This window comes from Periplaneta americana, chromosome 7 (genome assembly GCF_040183065.1).
Source record: "Periplaneta americana isolate PAMFEO1 chromosome 7, P.americana_PAMFEO1_priV1, whole genome shotgun sequence".
In the NCBI taxonomy this organism is placed as follows: Eukaryota; Metazoa; Arthropoda; class Insecta; order Blattodea; family Blattidae; genus Periplaneta; species Periplaneta americana.
This window is the reverse complement of record NC_091123.1, coordinates 20,204,831-20,228,681: the sequence shown is the minus strand read 5'-3', so window position 1 is coordinate 20,228,681 and position 23,851 is coordinate 20,204,831. Positions and strand designations below refer to the sequence as shown.

Sequence of the window (23,851 nt, the reverse complement as noted above, 5' to 3'; positions counted from 1 at the left end):
GCAGTAAAACTTTTCATTTTTTTCTCATTTGAGAAATACAGCCCGTCTGAAAAATTGGACGCTATGCACACTGATCAGTTACGTTGCCGTTTTCTTATTTTAGGTTTTCATAGATCCCTTTAAGACATCGAAGTACCGGATACTAGGAAACTTCCCATATTATTTCACCACCACATTCAAATTTGCCACCTTAATCGTAATGGTCAACTCTGCAGAGGATGCTCTGGCATCTGGTGGTGATATGGTGAAACTTTCATCGATTGCACAAAGGCCTCTTGATCGTCGCTTACGAAATCTCTATTCATTTGTCTATGGTCTTGTTGCTCTTCTTTATAGATAGCACCAAGTTGGCCGTGACACAAATGCAGGAAAGTCAGTGTCGCCAATTTAGATTTCTTTACGTGAATGATTGATGGTGATTGTTAAACATTTTGCTTGTTTAGTTCTCTTGTTTTTCATTGCGTTATCAGATGTTATATATTTTAAGGTTTTGATAGAATTTGTCTATCATAATATTATGGTAATGCTGCTTTTTACACAGACGTTTACTGTTGCCTGAATGGAAACATGATATTGGTACTAGTGTTCCCCGCCGAATTTGTTTTTCAAGAGCATTACCTGGAGGGAATTGTGACTGTGAGGACGTAAGACAATAGTTACTTTCATATATTCAGAGTGGTTTTCTGAGATTAAATATGTCAGAGAAAGAGAATGGAATGGTTGGTCGCTTGAGAAAACGGAAGGTAATATTTACTACATTTAGAAATAAGTTCTTAAAGCGTCTGGATTTCAGTTTACTAGATGGGACAAAGCAATAAAATTGCTCAAAACAATGTCATGAGACTGTTTTGTACATTCTGTGAAGTGTTCAGAACAGTTTAGGTGAAATAATCTACATTCCTTGAACATTTATATAATTCTAATAAAAAGAAATTTCGGTAACATTTGTTTTACATTGAGAGAATCGTTGGATGGGCATAAACCTCGTTAAAATCGAAATAGGGTAATTATGTAATCTGTCGTTCATTTTATGGATTCGAAAATGACGAAATAATTACCAACTAATCCTTGTGGTCACACACACACACTTCCGAACTATGGTGACAAATGTGGCCTTCAGTTAAGATTACGACATACACACGCAGGCGGTCGACAGGTTTAGATTTGCAGTTGAATAAAAATGATGCGAATCTTTTTTTGTGCTTACGCGCGTGCGTGTGTATTTTTTTTTAATGACACTCGAAATGGGGACTGTGCCAGCAGACTGTCAGTTCGCAACTTGTCAGGTCGGGCTGATATTGTGTGGCCGTCTTCAGTTTTGATCTGCTGTTCTGAACTGCAGGCGGACTGTAAGTGTATGGGGACTATTAAAAGGGAGGGCATGTTTCTTCAAGTAGGCTAATTCGTTTTTTATTTTTATTGGGAAGTTGTCATTCCATTTGGCTAGCACCGCATATAGTTCGTTTTTCTGTTTTACTTAGACTTTTAGAATTTTGTGCTTTGGCCATCGTTATTGTTTGAAGGCTGGATATTATTATTATTTGTAATATCTTAGTTACTGTAGAAAAGCCTTTTTTTTTTTGTTCTGTTATTAGTATGTCTTTCATATATTACTAGTTTTGTTTGTATTTCTAGTGCCAGTTGGAGATCTATAGAAACAAACTATGACATCACCTGATCAGTTGTGAACAGACATGTCACAGGAGTCTTAGTTTCTTACTCCTGTCACTATTGCTACTTACAATAAGAGTGACAACACACATTGGAGCTCTGACTTTAAATTCATACTGTTAAAGTTTCCTAGACACTTAACTTTTTTTTTACAGGTTATTTCGTACAAGGACATGCTTGACTTTAGCCCAACACCTGAAAAGATTGAAAAGTATGAACGTAAATCTAATGGTTTCACTGAAGACAGTTTTAGCAGGAGTGAACCGGCATCACTTGATATGTTAACATTGTCTTTTGAAGACGATGATGTAAAAAAGGCAACAGAATATGAATTGGAAAGGCAGAGGAACATTGAAGAACGGAATAGACTTTTCCAGTAAGACTTACGTGCACAGCTAATTTCTGTTTGTGGTTTTGATCTTTAGATTTAATACTTTGTGACACAAAAGTCACTTACCAAATGGAGAGAACAATATTATTTTTAAATGATGAATGTAGGACTACGACAAAGACAACAAGGACCATGGCAAGGATGATGATAAGGACCACATTGAACACCAGGACAAGGATCACAATCAGGAGCACTACGTGGACTGTGACAAGGATCATAATAATGATCACTATAAGGACCATGACAAAGACAACAGGGACCACAATAAGGACCATGAAAATAAAAGTTTTATTTCAAGAATGATAAGCACCATGACAGGGATTACGATATAGATGATATATGCCATGTTCCATGTTGTAATCCTTATCATGGTCCTTGTTGCATTTGTCGTTATCCTTATAATGTTGTATCTTTGTCGTGGTCCTTGTTACCTTTATCGTGATTATTATTGTGGTTCTTGTTGTCATTGTTATTCTTATTGTGATGGTTAAGATTTCGAGAGTGGGCCTAAGTAGCGCGGTCTGTATAGCACTGGCCTTCTGTGCTCGAAGTTGCGGGTTCGATCCCTGCCCAGATTGATGGCATGTAAGTGTGCTTAAATGCGACAGGCTCATGTCAGCAGATTGACTGGCATGTAAAAGAACTCCTGCAGAGCAAAGTTCCAGCACACCGTCGACACTGATATAACCTCGGCAGTTGTGAGCGTCGTTAAATAAGTCATATTAAAATATGACTATTTTGATCTTTAGATTTAATACTTTGTGACACAAAAGTTACTTACCAAATGGAGAGAACAGTATTATTATGAAATGATGAATGTAGGACTATGACAAAGACAACAAGGACCATGGCAAGGATGATGATAAGGACCACATTGAACACCAGGACAAGGATCACAATCAAATAAAATATGAAATCTTAAAAGATTGCAACATTTGTTTTATGAGAAAAGAAAATTTTGACAAAAAATAAGGGAGATAATATGGAACTTCCCAGGGATTTAGTAGCATAATTGTAACTGATTGGTCAATTGTTTGAGGTGTAACCAGCGAATAGGGATTATAAAGAATGGACACTGAGCGAATTTTCCTGTTTGTTTCTCTGTGCGCCAGTGGCTAGTTCCACTTTCAAGCGCTAGAGGTTAGTGTAATCGAGTATACGCTAAGATAATAATTGAGAATAGAATTAAGGCACAGGATCCAAACTTCGCCTACCTTATTGCATAATCCAGTAACGCTTTGCTTCAAATAAATTCAAGTTAACAGCTTTTCCTTATTTCTCAGTGACAAACTAGTTGTAATAATAATATTTTATATTTCAGATATCAAATTATATTATAAAATAATATTATGCATTATAAAATTAAGTATCGAATTCGTTTAATATTTGTATATAATATAATATAGGTATATGGTTTTACTTCTCGTAAGAGTTTTGTTTTTCCATTTTCAACGCTATCAAATCATTACATATTTTAATTGTTGTAGGGTTCAACGTCTGAACTCTCATTATAAAGGAACTCTAGAGTCTAGACATTACAGTTAATGAAGGATTTATTATTTTATGGATCCAATTTATTTTATTTGAGTACATAATGTACCTAGATGTATTAATTATATGTGTTATATTTCCGCTGTGTCAACTGCTAGCTGGTGTGATGTCAGCGCCAACTCTAAGGAGAAAGCAGAATCTGACGCTCTAGCTGGCTTGAAGGTCATTGAAATCGGTCCGGTTACATCAAAGGTATCGACGCGAAGTGTCCATTCTTTATAATCCCTATTCGCTGGTGTAACCTTCATGTTAGGCCTGCTTATATAATATTTGTAGTATAAGTGTAATAAAACCATTTATACTTAAGGAAGCTTGAAGCATTGCTGATATGACTCATATTTAACAGATGATTTGGCAACCTGCAGTAATGTATTATTTTTATTCTTAAAGATAAATTTTCTGCATGACTGAAGTTGAGAAATACTTAGTAGTTCAGCTTTTATCAAGTCAACAGAACACTTCTTTCTTACATCTCATTGCTCACTTAAGCTCATTGAATTGTAAAATAAATTTCTGCGTGTAGGTCTAGTAGATTTCAAGTTGAAAAGTATTATATTGCAAGGAAAAAATGTAGCTAACTCTCAAATTACGGAAGACATATTTTGAGATAAAATTATGTAAAAATACGGGAAAAACGTACAATCTGGCAATCCTAGTATGGTCCTTATTTGTGATCCTTGTCGTGGTCCATGTTGTGTTCCTTATCGTGATCCTTGTTGTTTTTCATATCATTGTCCTTATTGTGGTCCTCATTATATTCTATAACTGAACAGTGTTTTTATCCACCATTGTATACTAGAGTTGGGTCGTTCATTCGAACGACTAATAATAAAGAATCGTAAGAATCGATTCGTGGTATCAACGAATCATCGTTCAAAAGAATCGTAACGAATCGTCGTTCAAAAGAATAGTAACGAATTGACATGGTATTGTAACCCACGATTCTATTTACTTGTTTGATGTAACCTGTCAGCGGACATTTCCGAACCGTGCCGAATGCTCCCGAGCGAGAGTGAAATCAAAATATTGCATTTGTTAAGTATGGAAAATAATGACCACAAACCTAAAATGTGCATAGTTAAATAGAGATGTAATGCAAAAAATGTACTTCGTAATAAGGTTCAGTTGATAAATTATAATTTAGAAACATTATCTTGGGTAATTTTGTAGACTAATGGAGGTCGTGCTGAATGGTTCCAGCCAATGAGAAAGAGACAATCCAAAGTCTCGCCTCTTATGCCATCTATGCGAGATATGTAGAATGTTTTTGTTCTACGCGTGGTTTGCAAAGGAAAGTGTCGTGTAAGTCGTTCGTTGACGAATCGTTGGAATCGCAGAGTAGGAAGAATCGTGAACTCATTGACGATTCAAAAGAATAGTTGGAATCGCAGACTGAGAAGAATCGTGAATGAATCGTTAGAATCGATTCGTAATGTATGATTGAATCGTTGGAATCGACTTCTGAAAAAGAATCGTGTTGCCCAACTCTATTGTATACCATTTGATACGGAAATTGGTCATTGTTCAGAGACTATGTGCCAGCTCTGATAGCTTATGAAACATCGTGTGCGTTTTACATAGAGAGATTCGAAGCGCGATCTTTGTAACAAGAAAAAAGAGCTCTATCACAAAACCACAAAGACTTCGTAGTAAATATGTCGTTTCGTGAGATACAGATATGTCGCTGCTATGACTTAATTTTGTGGCTTAATATTTCCCCATGTAGTTTTGCATTAATCCGAACGACACTTAGACAGTTTAACAAATCTTTGCCACAGGAGAGCGACCATTTTCCATGTCAAAGGGTGTACATGAGGTAATATTTTTATAATGTATAAGAAATATGTCTTGTGATGTTAGTGAGTGTTACCATAAAATTATTACCCAGTTCTATATCAGAGTCTGAGTGGTATCGTCTACTGACCTAGCAAGATGTGATTGCTGAGTATTATATCTGAGCACATATGTGTGAGGAAGTATGTTGTAGTCACTGGCGTAACTCAGTTGGCTAAGACACCTGTCTGCCGATCCGGAGTTGCGCTCAGGCGCAGGTTCGATCCTCACTTGGGCTGATCACCTGGTTGGGTTTTTTTGAGGTTTTTTCCAACCATAAGGTGAATGTCAGGTAATCTATGACGAATCCTCGGCCTCATCTTGCTAAATACCATCGATGCTAAATAACATAATATTTTGATACAGCGTCGTTAAATAACCAAGTAAAAATAAAAATATGTTGTGTCAAATGCAAGTTATCTGTATGCATGAAATTATAAAGTTTGCTTTGTTGAGCTTACATAGAGTATTATTAAATTGTCACATTTTTGTAGGGAACTTCAAATTGGAGATGCAAAAGAAGCATTAAAGGCTTTGACCAGAAAACCGAAACAGCTACCCAAGAAACGTGAAAAGTAAGTACAGAAGTGTTAGAGTTAACCACTGAAAAAAAAAGAGAGATCTTAATAAAAATGACATTTCAATATGGCTAAGGATCTGATTTATATACAGAAGATATAGTATATACACCATTCTACAACATATGCCAAAGTGGCATTTCTTTATACATCTAGGTTTGACGATTTTACATTAAATTAATTTTTCCTGCTGTAGTTCAGATTTATTAAGTCTGACCTTAGAAATCGCATACAATATATTAATTTGAACTGTGCAGACTAATTATTTGCCAATACAAAATACAAAAGTAATTACTGGTATATAAGTAAAAATTACATTTTAAATTTAGAGTAAGAATATGAAAGTGGATTAATGCTTGTTGATCACAGTCAAATTTTTCCTTAAATTTATTGTACAATAAATATGATGAAAGTTTTGATAAATATTTTATGAAATTGGTTCCTTCCTCATGGTCACATTTTTCATCCAATACCTTTCGAAAACATGATTTTCATCTATGCCAAGGCTGGGCACCAAGAGCAGATTCTACTCTCTCATGGGGAGCTGTATGACTTCTTTCAACCTCTTTCTTCCTCGCCAAACATCGTGCAGCATTGATGCCATGGCGAATGAATATTAAGCGTCCCCGTTTAGAGTTCGGATGCACTCGTGGTGCCCAACCCTGATCTATGTAGTGAATTTGACACTACAGTCTGCCTGCCTCTGTTAGTAATATTTTGTTCTGTTTTCTCAATTGAAATCTGTGATTATCATTCGTTTAGTAAAAGACTTGCAACTTCTTTGATCAACCTAGAGTCAGCCATGTTTATGTTTGAACTTTACAAACTCCACACCCAGACAGTGCTGCTTCCACACACCCTTTTCACTGATTGGTTTTATCCAGTATTTGACGAAAATAAGCTCTGCCCTATTTGGGAAAAGTTGTGTTCAGCATTCAACCAAACTTGATTTTACAAAACTTTGACTGTGAGCAATGGGAATTTGATACAATTCAATTGAATTAAATTTCTTGAACAATGAAAAATTTGACCATGAGGAATAGGCATAAGATAGAAATGTGTATTGGCATATAGTGATAGAGTTTTTCTGTGATGTCTATGCAGGCACCCCCCTCCTATTCCTTTCCCTCTTCGTCCCAAGTCCTTGAGGATTCAGCGGAAAACTCCATCAGGGGAACCGTTACCACCAAAAGTGTGTGATAAGTTTAGGTGATGTAACATGACATAGATAATCAGTGGCGGCTGAAGGCCATTCTGTCAAGTGGGGCACAACCTTAATGATGAACCTTGAAAATTAAAAACGTATAAGACCAATTTATATGCACTAACCTTTCTAATTTTTGTAGATGAGCTCCATTTTTCGCTTCTTTCTGCGAGCAAAAACCTCTATAACTCTATTGTTGAAGTTCGGAATAGAATGTACCATCTTTATCTCAATTGAGAGCACTGCTACGCCCAGACGAAAGTTAAATGGAATTCTAAGTGTAATTCACAGAAATGTGCTGATTCTCACTCGTTCGTACTCACAGATCACGCAACTGCCTGCCTTCTTACTACCGCAGCACTAGACTTGGGGAAACTCAGTTGAAAACTGTAGTGTGCACTGAAGGCGGCAAAACGCCCGCCAAGATTCTCTATTGTCAGTGACAAAGCTTTTTGAGAACTGCCAACTTCATGTACTGTAATGTAAACTTTCTTTTTTGGATACGATGGAAGTATAAAAGTTTACAGGCAGCATTAACAACATAACTGTGACAAATGAATATCTATATATACATACACACGTGATTTATAGAATGAGTCGAGCTTCTAAATTAGTGAACTCACATTTAACGTTTTTCATGTCAAGTTCAGCTGTAAAATGTCGTCTGCTATTCAGCAAGTATCAACACCCCTAAAAATGGCACGCAGCTAATTGGACTGTTCCTAAACTAAAGAGGCTTGGTGAGCACGGCAAATACAGTGCCCCAAGCACACGGTCTGAGGCAAAGAGCTCCGCCTTCCTACAACTCACACCCCCATCCCTTCCTCGTCAATCGCTGGGCACGAGAAGGGAGAGCCCATTTTATTATCTGTTCAGAAAACTTGGGTTTCGTAGACTACTACACATTCTGAAAACATTAGTAGCAATGAAAATGTGAAACTCTTTAAGTTATTATTTCATAATGCAATTAAATTGTATTATAATATAGTCACAATACGATAATAAAAATCACTGGAAGGGCACGTGCCCATGTGCCCCTTAATAAAAGCGCCCCTATAGATAATTATACACTAACTAATTAATATTTGTGTTTAATTTGTTATGCATGAAAGTGTAGGTGGTACATGGTCTGATGCTGAAAGAAAGTTACGTCATTTTGTCTTTCTCTTATATTTACAAAAGAGAAATTCTTTGAAGTTGTTTCCAAGTTGTTGCGTGAGTGAGGTGTCAGAGTGTAATATTATTAAGGTTCAGTCCTGTGTGAAGTAATCAAAACAGTTCAATAACACAACATTTTACATGCTTTCTTATATTTATCCGTTCTTAATAGTTTATACATCCTTTCTCTTTTACAAATTCCAGTATTTGATTTGGCATTGACTCCATAAACTTAGAACACACATTTTTAAGTTCATCATCACGAAACCACACTCGAATTAAAGATGCTATGATGAGTTCTTTGTAGAACAGTCAAAGTGTGCAAGTCTCGTTTTGCAAATATATTTTCTATGGGATTAATGTTAGAAGAGTTCCCTGGATATTCAAGCACACGAATATTGTTATCACTGGAAATTTCTTCACTTTTTTTGAAGTGTGACAATGAGCTGAATGTTGCTTAAAAATTCTGCTATCATCAAGAAACCTTTTCTGCAGTTCACGAACAGCTCTCTCCACTATACTCCGATGTACATCTGTGATTACTACCACTACATCTGTTGCTGCTACCACCACTCCCATGGTTTAATTCTGTTATCTATTCTGGTTTTATGAGGACTCTCGACATTTAACGAACAAGAACTCTCCTCCTGATAAGATATATTTTTAATTTGTTTTGGCTGGTTAAACAGAACGTGATTTTTCCTTCTGTGTTGTTATTTTTTTATTTATATGTTAATCTAGATATTGGATTTTAATTTAAACTGATAAAAAGTATACCTTCATTGAACACTAAACTAGCATTGTCTGTTCAAGTTGCTTAGTAGTTTGTTTGTTATTCTGGATGGCTGTTTTACAGACATGCCAAAGAATCGCCACTTCCATTGCGCTCCAAGTCTTTAAGACTTCAACACCTAACTCCAAATGGAGATCCCTTACCAGAGAAGCCAGAAGTTATCAGTACTGCAAAATCAGCAGTTGATAGAGCAGTTTCAAGAAAGCCTTCAGGTAGGTGTTTTGATTGATTTTTAATATCAAGAAATCTCTGAAAAATCTTCCAGTGACAACATATGTTTTTAATGTAGCGAGCATGGTGCCGATAGTGTAAAGCCAACTGTGGTCCTCAGTTAAGGTTTCTTCTAGTAAAATGACTTATCATCACTTAGGAACTTGGCATTCATCTCGACGTGGTGAAGTGGCTTAACCTTATTTAACCGGACAAGAAACTAAATTGTACTTACAGAAGTTGCAGGAACACAAATTTAGCCTCACTGCTTTTTATTGTATCATCTAGCAGACAGTACGGTACATAAGCGACTGAAAGACATAAAATTGCAGTTCCACCAAACAATAATAATTCATATGTCCAGTTTAAGAAGAAAATGATCAGCTGGTCATAAACTTTATTTTTGAAAGTACAAAATGTTTTTGAAGAGAACCGTTTTGGATGCATATTCAGAGATACGAGAGTCCTAAACCACTCTTCAATCACTCTTCTTAATGTATCCAGCTGTTTGCTGACAATATAAAATCCACTATAGTCCACTGTAGTCTATTCAGTTGTTTTTCACTCTTCAAGAGAGAGAAGAAAACACTGCTGTTAACAAAAACATTTGCAGAAACATTGGAGAAAGATTTTTACCTTGATTGTATTGATTTTTCATGCAGTGTTGGTTTTTTGTATACAGCAAAACTTGGTTATAACAACATACGAGTACAAGAGACCTGAAAAATTGTGTCGTTATAAACGAGTGATGCAGTAACTGAGATTTATAGTATTGAACTTAAAGACAGAATAGGCGTGGAAAGATGTACAATATTGACTGCTGTACTAGATTATGATCGCAGAGGAATCTCTTGGTCTGCCACTCACCCATCATTACTAGTAATTGCTACAAGGGCTATTCACAAAGTAACTTCCGTTTTATTGTAACAAAAATGACAGTGTTACAGGATTTGTTTGCAACAATTTGAAACTACAACTTTGATTTATTTTTCTACATAGTTTCTGGCTAAATTGAGACACTTAACATAGCATTTGATGAGATTTTGAATGCCGCAGTCATAAAAGTCTCCCGCCTGTGACTAAAGCCAACCTATGACATTGGACTGCAACTCTTAGTCATTGTCAAAGCACTAAGATGCAAGCCACTTCTTCATATGCATGAAAAGATGGTAATCACTAAGGCGCCAAATCAGGGCTGTATGGAGGATGACCAAACACTAATTGAAATTTTGCAGTTCAGGCACAGTACACTGCATTGTCATCCAAAAAAAAAAAAAAGAGCTCAACATGATGAATTTCAGCTGTTTTACAGTTTTTGCCACAATAAATCGTATTGAGTGTATCTCACAGCTGGCGACATTCTCAATTAGAGCACACAGTTTGAACATGCATATCATTGCGAGTATCCTCTCTGTTTGAAGCGAACTGAATCATGCAACATTCACTGCAATGATTGCATTGTTATCCTGATTACTGCACACTGTATGAAAACGGAAGTTACTTTGAAAATAGCCCTTGTATTACATTAAAAATGAAAATAAAATTAATAGATTTATTTTAAGATGTATCTTTAAGGATTTCTTGGTCAAGTATGTTTAACTTCTTCTGTGCTTTTATTTTTATACACTTCAGCCTGAATTTTCTAACACGATAATGCTCTATGACGACTTGGAACTCTGATACATGGAAAATTCTCTGCATTTGTTGAGTAAAGTTATAATGCATTTCACGCGATTTAGTTCATACATCCCATCTTCTTCGTGGCTACAATATTTTGTCTGGGTGCTTGTAATGTTTAACTCACCATAACTAAAGTCCCATCGCTCTTATTTCCGGCAGGCAATCATGTTGCAGGTCGGCTACATTTAAACGTGTGTGTCTTGTCATTCGCTATTGATGATGTAATGAATTTCCTATCGCTCGATAAATACTTAATATAATCGCCTGCCATTTTGGCTCTTTTGTTGGCGTGCGCAGAAATCACACGAGGACGTTATTTGCCGCTCAATTATTTGCTCAATTACAGTGCTTTTGATTTATTATCATAGGAGCCACAACATGATAATGTTTAACGGTGAAGCAAATAGATTCCTCATCTGGTAGCTCGGGAACGAAAGAACAAAAATGGTGAATGATACTACCTACCTAGACTTTATAGAGCCTTCACTTCCTAAGATGTAAGCAGAGGGGAAGGGGAGGAGTCACACCGGAAATAACAGTGACGCGACTATAATAACGATGGAACTTTATCACTGGAACTAGGCAGCGTTGCTTAAGCGCAAATGGCTCGTGTTGAGAAACATAAACAATCACTGCTTTATAGTAAACCAAGAAACATCCATTTCAATCGCATAATCACCACAAAAGAAATGTTGCTTTTAATGACTGCCACATCCAGCAGGAGGCTTAATTCTCCTTTGGTAAGGGCTGGGTCAGTTTAATTTGTGTTTATATTTGCCCTTTGCTATCTTATTTTTTACATCAGGTTTTGGTCTTAAGCAGCGCACACAGTGTGCGGCACGTAAGGGAAACTAATAACACAGCTGTGGATTCAGAGCCACTCAGCAGTGGAGAAATAAGATGAGTGCACTGTATGAACTCATATGTTTCACGGTATGTTGTTCATTGAACATAAATAATACTTTGTGCTAATTTTTAGGTCCAATTCCTATGGTACCAACTTCAGGGAACAGTTGTGATGAAGAAATTCTGAAAAAAATGATGGAGAATTTCAATGCTGGCTGTGAAAAAGAAAAGAGTTCTGTTAATCTCAGTTTAGATTTAGAATTGGAAAAGTGAGTAATAATATTTCAATTTAATGTGGGAGGTGTGTCTCAGTGCATTCAAGCTGTTGGTTTTTTTGTGCATCCCTTGATAAGTAATGAGAAGTAATAATATTATTTGTAGTTCCAGAAATTTTTTATAGTTTTCCTTATAACATTACCAGAGCGGGTAGAAGAGAAAGTGACGATACTTCTACTAGTCCAGCGGTTCGTCGCAGAGCGGCGCTCGCTCTGCTTTCTGTTCTCAGTTTCAGGAGCGCTATTCGAGTCAATGCAGATGTTTTTAAAATACCCACTAGATAAAAGTATATTATAGTTTATCACAATATTTTACTTATTTAAAAAATGTAATAATACTACATTAACTACTCTTGAGTTATATCATTCACTCCTGAATCGTAAATACGAGTATAATAATCAACAGTAAACTGGAACATTCTGTCAGCTTCAGAGAGAAGAACGCAAAAAAAAGTACAGCGTGTTGTTGTAAGTACATTTTGACACAAAATTATAGTTTTCGATGTACAAGAAAGTATAATATAATATATCAAATGGGACATTATATTTTCACCAATACTTTTTTACTACTGCCAGAGTGGGTAGAAGACGTTACTTCCTCTAGTTCGGTGGATCGTAGCCGAGTGGCGCTAGCCCTATTTTCAGTGCCCAGTTTCAAGATCGCTATTCAAGTGAATGAAAAAGGTTTTTAAAAATAACCCATTAGATAAGAATGTATTGTAAAGTACTTAGTTACAATATTTTACTTCTTTAAAAATGTAATATTACTATATTAACAAATTGTGAGTTATATAACACAACCCTGAATAGTAAATATAATAATTAACCGAAAAATGGAACATTGTGCCGGCTTCAGCCAGAAATACGCAAAAAAAAAGTACAGCATCGCAAAACTGAAAATTTTTATGGCATTATAAAGTACGCATTGACATGAAATTATAGTTTTTATACACAAGAAAGATTGTAATATAATAAAGGAGACACTTTATCTTCACCAATAGTTTTTATCTACTATTTAATCATTAGTTGCAGTTGTATCTGGTTTATACGTAATTCAGGGGAACAAAAAATATTACGTGCAACTTAGACTCATCAATTAAGCTTCGATATTATATCTATGCTAATGTAAGTTTTGATCTTTTGAAATACCTAGGTTATTTTGTGTTTTGTAAAATTAAAACAATTTGGTAGTACTGTATTAAGTAGTTGTATGCTACTTATTGGAGAATATTAAATTAACGACTTTTCCATGAGGTCTATTACTTTCTCATATGCTCGATTAGAAATCTCTTATGATGTGGAAACGTAATAAACAACTGTAATAAAATTGTAAACCAGATTAAGTTCTAGCCTAGATGCAAAGTAGAATTATACCGTACTTTTCTTACCTAAATAAGTTTTACATTAATTACGACTAAAGTGCTATTATTAAAAATAAAATAATTAATAATTAAACATGTATATTTAATGAAGTAGAAGCTACGTGCTTGGATTCAATTAGGAGTTTACAATTAGCACTTTAATACAACACATTTTTTAACCGGCACATAAATTGAAAAATCTTCACATGTAGAAAGTCTATGGTAATCATCACAAGATAATCATTTTCTAATTCCAAAATATCGCTCTAGAGGATCCTAGTTAATTTTTTTCTGTCTGAATATATTTAAATCTGCTATCCCACAAGAATTAATATATTTCGCTAGTGCTCTGAATTGTCACTCTTAATAATTCAAGGGTTCTTTCTTAGGCAAACGTGTTCTTTATATTGTCAATTACGTGTCATATATTTTCTAAAATTGTGTAATGCTAGAATCCTTTGTACAGGGCAGACGAGGGAGTCTTTGAGTTCAGCGTATCTGCAAGGTCGTTCATTCATCTTTGAATTCTTTTGTATTTTTCACTTTCCTCGAACCCATCACAGTTTATGACTCTAAAAAATGTATCGATTTTGAAAAACTCACACCAAACAGCTGAAATGCTGGTCTGGAGTTCATTCACTGGAAGGAATTACGGTCAATGTAACTAGACATAATTTTGGGCATTCAGGTGTGGAGTAATGGTACATAAATGCATACAAGCGCATGATCAACTAAGGTGTTCTTCTGATTTTCGGGTGTCACATCCAATTACTTTTTACTCGGATATTTAACGATGCTGTATCAACTGCTGGATTATTTAGCGTCAATGGAATTGGTCATAGCCAGATGGTACTTGGTAAGGATACATAGTTATGAGAACGGATTGATGTCCTCTTCGTTGGATATTTTCTCTTCTTTTCTTTTTTTAAGATATTGAGGCAAGTTTGTTATAGCATACGGTTTTGGTCGCCAGTTCTTGCGTGGAAGTCGTACCTCTTTACTGGCAATAATAAATTTATCGGCTCTTACAATCAAAAGTCGCCCTTGCCTCGGTAGCACAGTTGATATAGCGTTGGCTTTCAATGCTCGAGGTTGCGGGTTCGATCCCGGCCGAGATCGATGGCATTTAAGTGTGTTTAAATGCGACAGGCTCATATAAGTAGATTTAATGGCATGTAAAAAAAACTCCTGTGGGACAAAATTCCTACACACCGGCGAAGCTGATATAACCTCTGCAGTTGCGAGCGTCGTTAAATAAACCATGATTTAAAAAAAAAATCACAATCAAAACCGCAGAAAAATTGATATCACAGATATAAGAACGAGCATACAGTTTTCTGTGTTCGTGGAATTGCTCTACACCACTTCTGAAAACTAGTCTAGTGTATGGATGGGTAAAAGAAAGTCTCTTCCTTACAGATTATAGAGTATCTATAATTGGATTTACATCAAGAACAAAACAATTAGGCTTCTTACTACTCGCTCACATAAACAGCACAATAAAAATCACCCGAACACCACAAGAAATATCTTCTTAATTCCATAGCAGAACGAGTTCTACATGCTCTGTCCACAGTATTAAGAGGAAAACTGCAATCTTAGAACGATCGCCACGCCAATGTTTCGCTCAGTTGCCGCAGCGACACTAGGGGGTTTAAAAGTCCCATTAGACCCTTGCCGAGTTACCACACTTTCTATTCTAAACGCTCTGACATTACTGTGAAAAACTTTCATCATCTAAAGTATACGCAATCCCCAAACTGGAGCACTACATCTTGTTTCAAAAGTAATACAACTGCAACGTCTTTTCTAAGATTCACATTGTTACAGTTGATAGTCCCTTGTTTTTTACATTACAGTCATTCCATAATTACAGATGGGACATTCTTACTCAGTGTTTTAACTTTAAATTGCTATATTACTTTAAATAATGCAATGTCACCTTTCATGTTTCAATCTTTCAAATGAAGCATATTGCTGTAAATAATGCATGTTATTTAAACCTTTTAAAATATTATTGACGCATTTGAAATAATATTTTTAGAATTTGTTACACTTGGGAGAAAATTGGAAAAGGATTTTTGTGATAAATGTTGTTGTTGTTTTCTAATGCCAGGCGTGTGACAATAAAGTCATTTGACCTCTTGCACTCCAATATTTTTCAAAGATTTGTGATAAATGTTAAATCAAACATTTTCTGTTCTTCTGTTATTGTCAGAATTTTAATATCGATATTAATGAAGAAATGGATATTTAAAAAATTATAAATAATTTTTCCAAGACCCTTAAAATATATATTCACTTAGCAAAATAACTGAATAATAGTTGCTGCCAGTGTTATGGGTGGGACAAAAAAGGTAAAGTTTGGTTTCGAATATATTTTCCTTTTTTCATTTCAGCAGAACTTTCTTACATCTCTTTAAATATTAAATGATACCTGTTATTAACATCTTTAAATACCTACTGACAATATGGAGGCAGCTGATCTCTATGCACCAAAAAAATACATACCAATGTTGAAACCATGTGATAATTAAAAAGAAAATTGGTCATATAACATTGACACAAAGTATTTAAATTTTATACATCAAACAAAATTTTTACGTGCTGAAACTTTAAAATAATAATAATAATAATAATAATAATAACAATAACAGTAACAATGTTACGAGTTTCAATTTGACTACTCATATGTAAGGTTTTCCTGAAATTTTTTTTATGTAAAAATTTTCTATTTTATGCAATGGCTTATTACTGAGTTATATGGTGGCAGATGGCTTCATTGCGAAATAGGGCCTACTTCACAATTGGAAACCTATCTACCAACCAAACAAACGAAGGAATAATTTGTATACTGAAGCAGGACTCATATGTGCTGATATAACTGTGAATCACTGTATAAAGACACTTCAGAAACTGCATTGTCATTTACATTAAACTCTATTGTAAGTTTCTTGATATTTATATTTTTGTAATGGGCTGCAAAAGGGTATCTGTCGGATACAGGGGGGAGAGCCATTAATCCTTCCTATTGAAGGCTTTAAGGAACCAACCTGGACAAATACCCAATGTCCCATCCCTACCTTCCCGTGGTGCAGCTGTTAGTAAGCATAATTTTACAAGTTGAACTAAAGGGAGTGGCTACTCATCAATTAGCACTGGTCAGCTTGATGAGTTAATGACCGAATTTGGTATAATTTTCCTTTAACCAATACCTAATTCCCTCTTTACCCTTTCCTATCCAGCCCTCTGACTGAACTTTTACTTTCTTCGACCCCGACGGCATTAGAGCATTCAAGGCCTAGGGGTTCATTTCCCTTTCCTTCCTCCTCTTTCTACTTTTCTGTTCCTAGTGCTGACCTGCTATGGCACTAAAATCGTCCTCCAGTGGCTTAAGGAGGGAAAGCTGGTGATCAACAAGATCTCCCAGCTAGGTCCAATGGACCCGTCGACCAACAGCAGGTGTGGTCCTCCAGACATTCTGGGGGTTGTGTGCGAGTGAAGTAGCCGCCAAAACGTTAAAATATGATGTTCACTTAAATAGGCTACAACTTGCCATTTTTCACTCTGAACACCTAAAAATCTGTGCTTCAGTGGCTGGTCATGATAATATCTTTGAAAAATATTGGAGTGCAAGAGGTCAAATGACTTTATTGTCAAACGCCTGGCATTAGAAAACAACAACATATTTTTGTAATGTTTTTCCTTAAGTCTTTATTTGTTATTTTACTGTTTGTTTAAATTTCTTGACAGGTTCAGGCAAGAACTTTGTAATCTAACTTTAAGAGAGGAAAGAGTTGTCAAGGTGGTACCAGGTCATGTTTATTGTATGGCTGTTCATCCTTCAGAGAGCAAATTATTGTTGGCAGTCGGAAACCAAAGCGGTAATCTTGGTACGTGTGCAATTTAAATCCAGAATTTAAATATATTTATTGTCATTATTTTCGCCATTGTTGTCATTGTTATAAACACAGTAAATTATTACTGTGTTATCATCATCATCATCATCATCATCATCATTATTATAATACATCTTGGCGAAAGTTATGTCAGGTAATTCTTTTTGGCAAACAAACTAATATTGTTTGTGATGTGCTTTAGATGCCTTTCTAGTCTTTTTTTTTTCCCCCCCTCTGTTAGAGCAACAAAAAATTTGTATAGGTAATCTGTATTCATTTTTCCTTCTACAGTATATTGAATTACTTATCGATGTTTTAATTTTGTGGAGAATTGGTGTGATTTATAGGTTGTGTAGAAATTTGTATAATTTCGAGGGAAAAATTGTTCCGGGGCCGGGTATCGAACCCGGGACCTTTGGTTAAACGTACCAACTCTCTCCCACTGAGCTACCTGGGAACTCTACCCGACACCGATCCAATTTTTCCCTCTATATCCACAGACTTCAAAGTGGGCTGACAACCGTCAAGCAACCAACATTTGAGTGCACACTAACTCTGTGTGACTTTAAATTGTGGTTTTCTGTTACGTACAGTGACGTGTATTATGCAAATTAAGCTTTCAGGAATAACTCCCTGTAAAGTTAATTTGAATAATTTCGAGGGAAAAATTGTTCCGGGGCCGGGTATCGAACTCGGGACCTCGAAATTATTCAAATTAACTTTACAGGGAGTTATTCCTGAAAGCTTAATTTGCATAATACACGTCACTGTACGTAACAGAAAACCACAATTTAAAGTCACACAGAGTTAGTGTGCACTCAAATGTTGGTTGCTTGACGGTTGTCAGCCCACTTTGAGGTCTGTGGATATAGAGGGAAAAATTGGATCGGTGTCGGGTAGAGTTCCCGGGTAGCTCAGTGGGAGAGCGTTGGTACGTTTAACGAAAGGTCCCGGGTTCGATACCCGGCTCCGGAACAATTTTTCCCTCGAAATTATTCAAATTAACTTTACAGGGAGTTATTCCTGAAAGCTTAATTTGTAGAAATTTGTAATTTCTTTGATCTAATGGAAAGTATCCTCCTGTCCTGTTGTGTTTAAACTTGACAAGCTTCTGTTTTCAAGGTGTTAAAATGCTACTGCTGTACAGTAGTGCCAGAGCTATTACAGTGTTGAGTAATTACTTTTTGAACTTACTGAATCTTGTTAAATATTTTTTGCCTTTTCATATTTCTAAGTTGAAGTCTTCGTGTGGAAATCCTTTCTAACCTTACATGACAAGTGACATTCATGATAATTGATATAATTCGAATGATTTGTTTCTTCTTATGCAGTGTTTTCAAAAGTAACACATAGTTTTGATTAATAATGAATGGGGAATTTTGAAAAAAAAAAGCTGCTATACTAAAACTTTGTATTTAAAAAAGGGATGTATTGTTACGGAAACAAAATATTTTTGTGACTATTGTTGTGCGAGTTATGACGTCATCGAGATAATGATCTCTTTATATCTCTGACATGCCCATGGTCTCTGAATTTCATTCCTATTCTACTCACAGTTGACTGAGAAATAAGTGACCTATTTGGATGAGTTTGTTAAAAAGTATGCATATCTCTTTAACATGGAGAAACCATTTGAAATACATTTCTGAAAAAGCTCGTAAAAGATTCTCCCTTCTAAAAAGACTAGCAGGAAAGAAATGGGGATGCTCTAGGAATACTTTGAACACTACATACAAAATGTTTATACAGCCAGTGCTGACATACTGCGGAGAAATTTTAATTACTTCATCTTTCATAAACGAAATAGAATATGTTCAAAACCAAGCTCTCAGACTCATTACTGGTGGAATCAAAACAACTCCAATAGATTCTATGAGATTCTTACTGATATTAACAGCATCAAAATGACAATACAAGAAAAAGCACTGATTCAATATGAAAAACTTGTTAGATTACCAGGAAACAATTGGCATTCATACAGTCCTCTGTGTAGATTGAAAACTCAAAAAAGTTTCATATCCATTGTTCAAGAATTAAAACAGAAAATCAATATCCCGAATTTAAAAGAAAATCTACAAATTAAACCAAACCCTTTAACTCTATTAAATATAGAATATAATCTAAATTTAACAGAAGAAATACTGAAATCAGAAGTAAACACTGAAATACTGAAACAATTGTCTTTAGAGACAATTAATATTAGGTACCCTCCACAAAACTGGCTTCATTTATACACTGACAGATCCTTGATCTCCAGAGAACAAGGTGCCGGTGCAGGTGTTACGTGCTGTCTCTTCTCACTTTGTAGATCTCTTGGATATGGAACAACAAGTTTTGATTGAGAAATCATTGCAATAAGTGAAAGTCTCAGGAATCTTCTATGCCACATCAATAAATTTAAAAATACAGTTATATTGTCAGACTCCAAAGCAGCTATTCTATCAATAGTCTCTAAACTCACAATTTCATCTCAAACAGCAGAAATAACTGAAATGCTCTCTCAATTAATATCACTCAATAAAAGAATTGTATTCCAATGGTTACCATCCCATTGTGGAATCCTGGGAAACGAGAATGCGGATGCTTTAGCAAAGAAGGGCAGCACTGCTACTTACAGACCTGTTACTAAATCTACGTATTACTCTGTGAAAAGATTTATTAAATCTACATACTTAGACTTCAACAAACAAAATTTGATAACACAATCCCAAGGGAAAAAATGGAACTCTCTGCATCAAAATCCACAGTTAATTCCCGATTTACCACGAAAATCGTCTGTAGCTGCATTTAGATTGGCAACAGGCCATGATTGTTTGGCTAAACACCTGCATAGAATTGGAATATATCAGTCCCCTAACTGCCCATTGTGCAACTCAAACCAAGAAATGGATTCGGAACACCTCAAAATCTGTGCTTCAGTGGCTGGCCATGATAATATCTTTGAAAAATATTGGAGTGCAAGAGGTCAAATGACTTTATTGTCAAACACCTGGCATTAGAAAACAACAACAACATATCTCTTTATTCTGCATGTCTTCTGTCACCAAATCCTATCATCATCATAATCACAGTTCTCTCATTTTCTGTTAACATCTAGTTTTATGGTAATTTTATCAATAAAACTTCTTTCATAACACAAGAACTATCAAAGATCAACAGTTAAATAGTTACTATGCATCTGTATAAAACAAGTGAAGTATTGCATAGCGATACAAAAAGATACGTACAGTAGAATTTCTCATATCTGGCAACTGTGGGACAAAGCCAGTGCCGGATAATTGGAAAATAAGGCGTTTATAGGTTATGTAAAGACATACTGTTCTACACAAACATTTTTTTCCATTTTTGAAATTTACTAATTTTCATATAGATATTTAAAAACAAAGTCTTGAAATACGTACTATGTCTATTTTTAGTACTGAATGTGGTAATGTACGTACATTCATCAGTTCATAATTTATTGTAATGCATAATAGCGTAAAAAATACTGAACATTTTCGTAACCTTATGACAATTTTAAATAGCGACCATATGACGTGAAGAGCAGTGTAACCAACATTGCGACTAAGAAGATGAAGTAGCGATCGATGATTTGAACCTCTTTAACATTCTCTAATATCTTCTTGTTTATATATACTATATATCACTCGAATGAAACTTTTGCGCACTGTAGGAACAGAGAATTTTACACTTTCCTATTTAGACTCGTCCAACACCCCTTTGAACAGGCGAGTTCAAGTTGTAAATTTAAAGATATCGTCTCTGTGAATTGTTTGCAAGACCCAAATGACAGCGTACAGGGTTTTCTGTCTATGTTTTCACACGTGAACAATGTAAAGAGTAAACAATATGCTGCATGTGCGATCCATGAAAACCACTCACATCTTTGTCCGACTCTTCCCTTTTGCAGGAATGATTTTTTTTTTTTTGACTTAGCCAAAAATGCTGTTGTTTTGGTATTGCCGGTTGTTTGGGTGCTGGATATGTACTTTCAGATTATATTAAAAAACTATTAGGGTGGTGTTTAAAAATGTTCTCAATGATATAACTCGCACAACAATAGTCACAAAAATATATTGTTTCCATAAATATACTCCATTCTAGTTACAAGGTTTGATGTGTCTGAGCTTTTTGTTCAAAAACCCCTAATTCAGTTTTAATTATAATTACGAGTTACTTTTGAAAAACTATGAATGTTTTTATCATTAATAGGTTATTATTTTAGATTTTGTAGAAGAGAACCTTTCAAAATATTGTTCAAAAGAAAGACTTCTTAATAATTATAATTAAATACTCTGTCATATATCGGAATAATGTGGTAACAAGAATATAGAACAAGTTGTTTCCTTGTTCTTATTTCTATCTGTAAAATCATTGTGAGCTATTCTGTGTCAATTGGCAGACCCTGTGTATGGGGATCAGACTTGGAACATATCTCTCTTATGCATAAAGGATATGCGCAAATCTTCAAAAGTTTTTGTGAAGTGTGATGAAGTATGTCCCCCAATAGCTGCATTATATCATTATTTTACTTCACTTTCCAGTTGTAACTTCCTTTCTCTCACTACACTATTGTTTTTGTATATTTTGCTGTGGAATGTTATCCTTTGAATACTTTTTTTTTGTAACAGGTTTCTGGGATGTTCTTTCTGAGAATGCAAGTACGAGTATTCAGCTTTTGCAGCCCCACTCATTGTCAGTAAATTGTACTAGTTTTGATCGTTATAGTGCTGTTAAAATCTACAGTACCAGTCATGATGGAACAGTACGATGTGGGGATCTTAATAAACTTGTATTTGATGAGGTGAGTTATATATACCTGTATTGTAAATTCAGTGTGTTGATTTCTGCAATTATTGTTCTCATGTATGTTTATTTTGGAACATTATTTCTGGTCATACGGAGTAAGATGTCAGAAAGGGCCAAGTTTGCTTCATGCTAAAGAACAGTACGAGGAGCGATTTAATAAGGATGCACCAAATAACAGAACAATATTATAGCGTGTTGACAAGTTCCATCATACAGGATCAGAATTATGCAGTGGCGGCTTGTAGTCAAATGTCCAGGGTAGGCAAAATTTACAGAACATAATGACATAATAATATATACAGTGAGCATCAACCGCCTACATTCTGGGAATTCACAACCTACAAAGCAGTGCTTATTTTCCATTCTACAGTATATTATGCTATGCTAAAAATGTTTCGCTTGCAGTAGGACCTGCAGGCGCTTGGAGAATGCTGAGCTTAAGATTATCTTACCTTCATTTGTACAGTAGGTCTATGCGCCCATCCTTCTTACAAGCATACTGCTTAATGACGTCCTGTTTTTCCAGCGAATGTAGAAGCTCTCTTTCAATTGATGCTGTGGCTAAGGCTGTCACTCTACTCTGTCCCAAGGTACTCCTTAAATAAGACTTTACTCTGTTCAGGCAAGAGAAATTTCTCTCAACACTACAACTTGTTGCTGGTATTGTTGCAGCTAAGCAAAACAGTCTGTAGGCTTCTGGCAATACGCTCTGTATATCACTGTCCACAAACATCTTGATAATGTCCGTTGCACTACGAGATATGAACTGATCGTCCGAATAGAAGAATTCCAATTCATTTTTCAGTCGTGAAAAACTGAAGTGAAGAGAATAATGACATTTTAATGAATTTAACTCTTTAGCAGGGAAACATTTTTGAATTCACTAAATCGTGATGAATCTATCTATTTTAATTTCTGAATGTCTCTGAACCTAGTCTGAAGCTGAACTATAATGTTATCTAAAATTTCAAAGTATAGCTGTCTGTAATGGGCTAGACTTGAAGTAGAACTATCTCTGGTTATTTTCAGATCACTTGTACTGTTCACAATGTTGAAATATTCTTCGGCCTTGCAGTCATTTCTCATGTCTTCTAATTTCTTTATTTGTCTCTGAATAGCTGAAAAACAGTACTGTATGTCAAGTGATTTCTTCTGTAATATATCAAAGAGCACTTCTGTCATTGAAAATATATCCTCGTACACAGTCAATAAAAAAACAAATTTCATGCTTTGAAGATTGTTTTTCAGACCTATATAGATTCAGGACTGGAAAGCGGATCTTCCTCTATGTCATGGCAAATAGTGATTATATCCTCTCTTTGACTAGAAATTGTCTTCAGAATTCTAGCATTAGAACTCCAACGCACATCACTAATTGTCGGTATCCGTTTGCCTACTATTTTATCCAGAACAGCTGTGCGTTTAGGTGATTTATGAAAATATGCAGGGAAAGCCTGGAATTAGAGAAGAAAATGCGCACATCTTTTATACATTTTGCTCCATTTTGCAATACAAGATTTAGTCTATGAGCACAGCAATGTATGAACAATGCTTGTGGAGCATGTTCTTTCACCAGTGCCTGAAGTCCTGAA

At 35.4% G+C, this 23,851-nt stretch overlaps 1 protein-coding gene across 1 annotated transcript in view; it reads left to right on the top strand.

Moving 5' to 3' along the window:
• Positions 1–387: 387 nt before the first annotated feature.
• Positions 388–23,851, top strand: part of LOC138702948 (WD repeat-containing protein 76-like) — a 42,078-nt gene continuing 18,614 nt past the window's right edge. Inside the window, exons 1-7 of the mRNA XM_069830370.1 lie at positions 388–743; positions 1,827–2,047; positions 5,941–6,021; positions 9,243–9,391; positions 12,049–12,184; positions 17,305–17,444; positions 22,082–22,254. Of these exons, the coding sequence (XP_069686471.1) occupies positions 696–743; positions 1,827–2,047; positions 5,941–6,021; positions 9,243–9,391; positions 12,049–12,184; positions 17,305–17,444; positions 22,082–22,254 (948 nt within the window). The 5' untranslated portion in view covers positions 388–695. The remainder of the gene's footprint in view (positions 744–1,826; positions 2,048–5,940; positions 6,022–9,242; positions 9,392–12,048; positions 12,185–17,304; positions 17,445–22,081; positions 22,255–23,851) is intronic.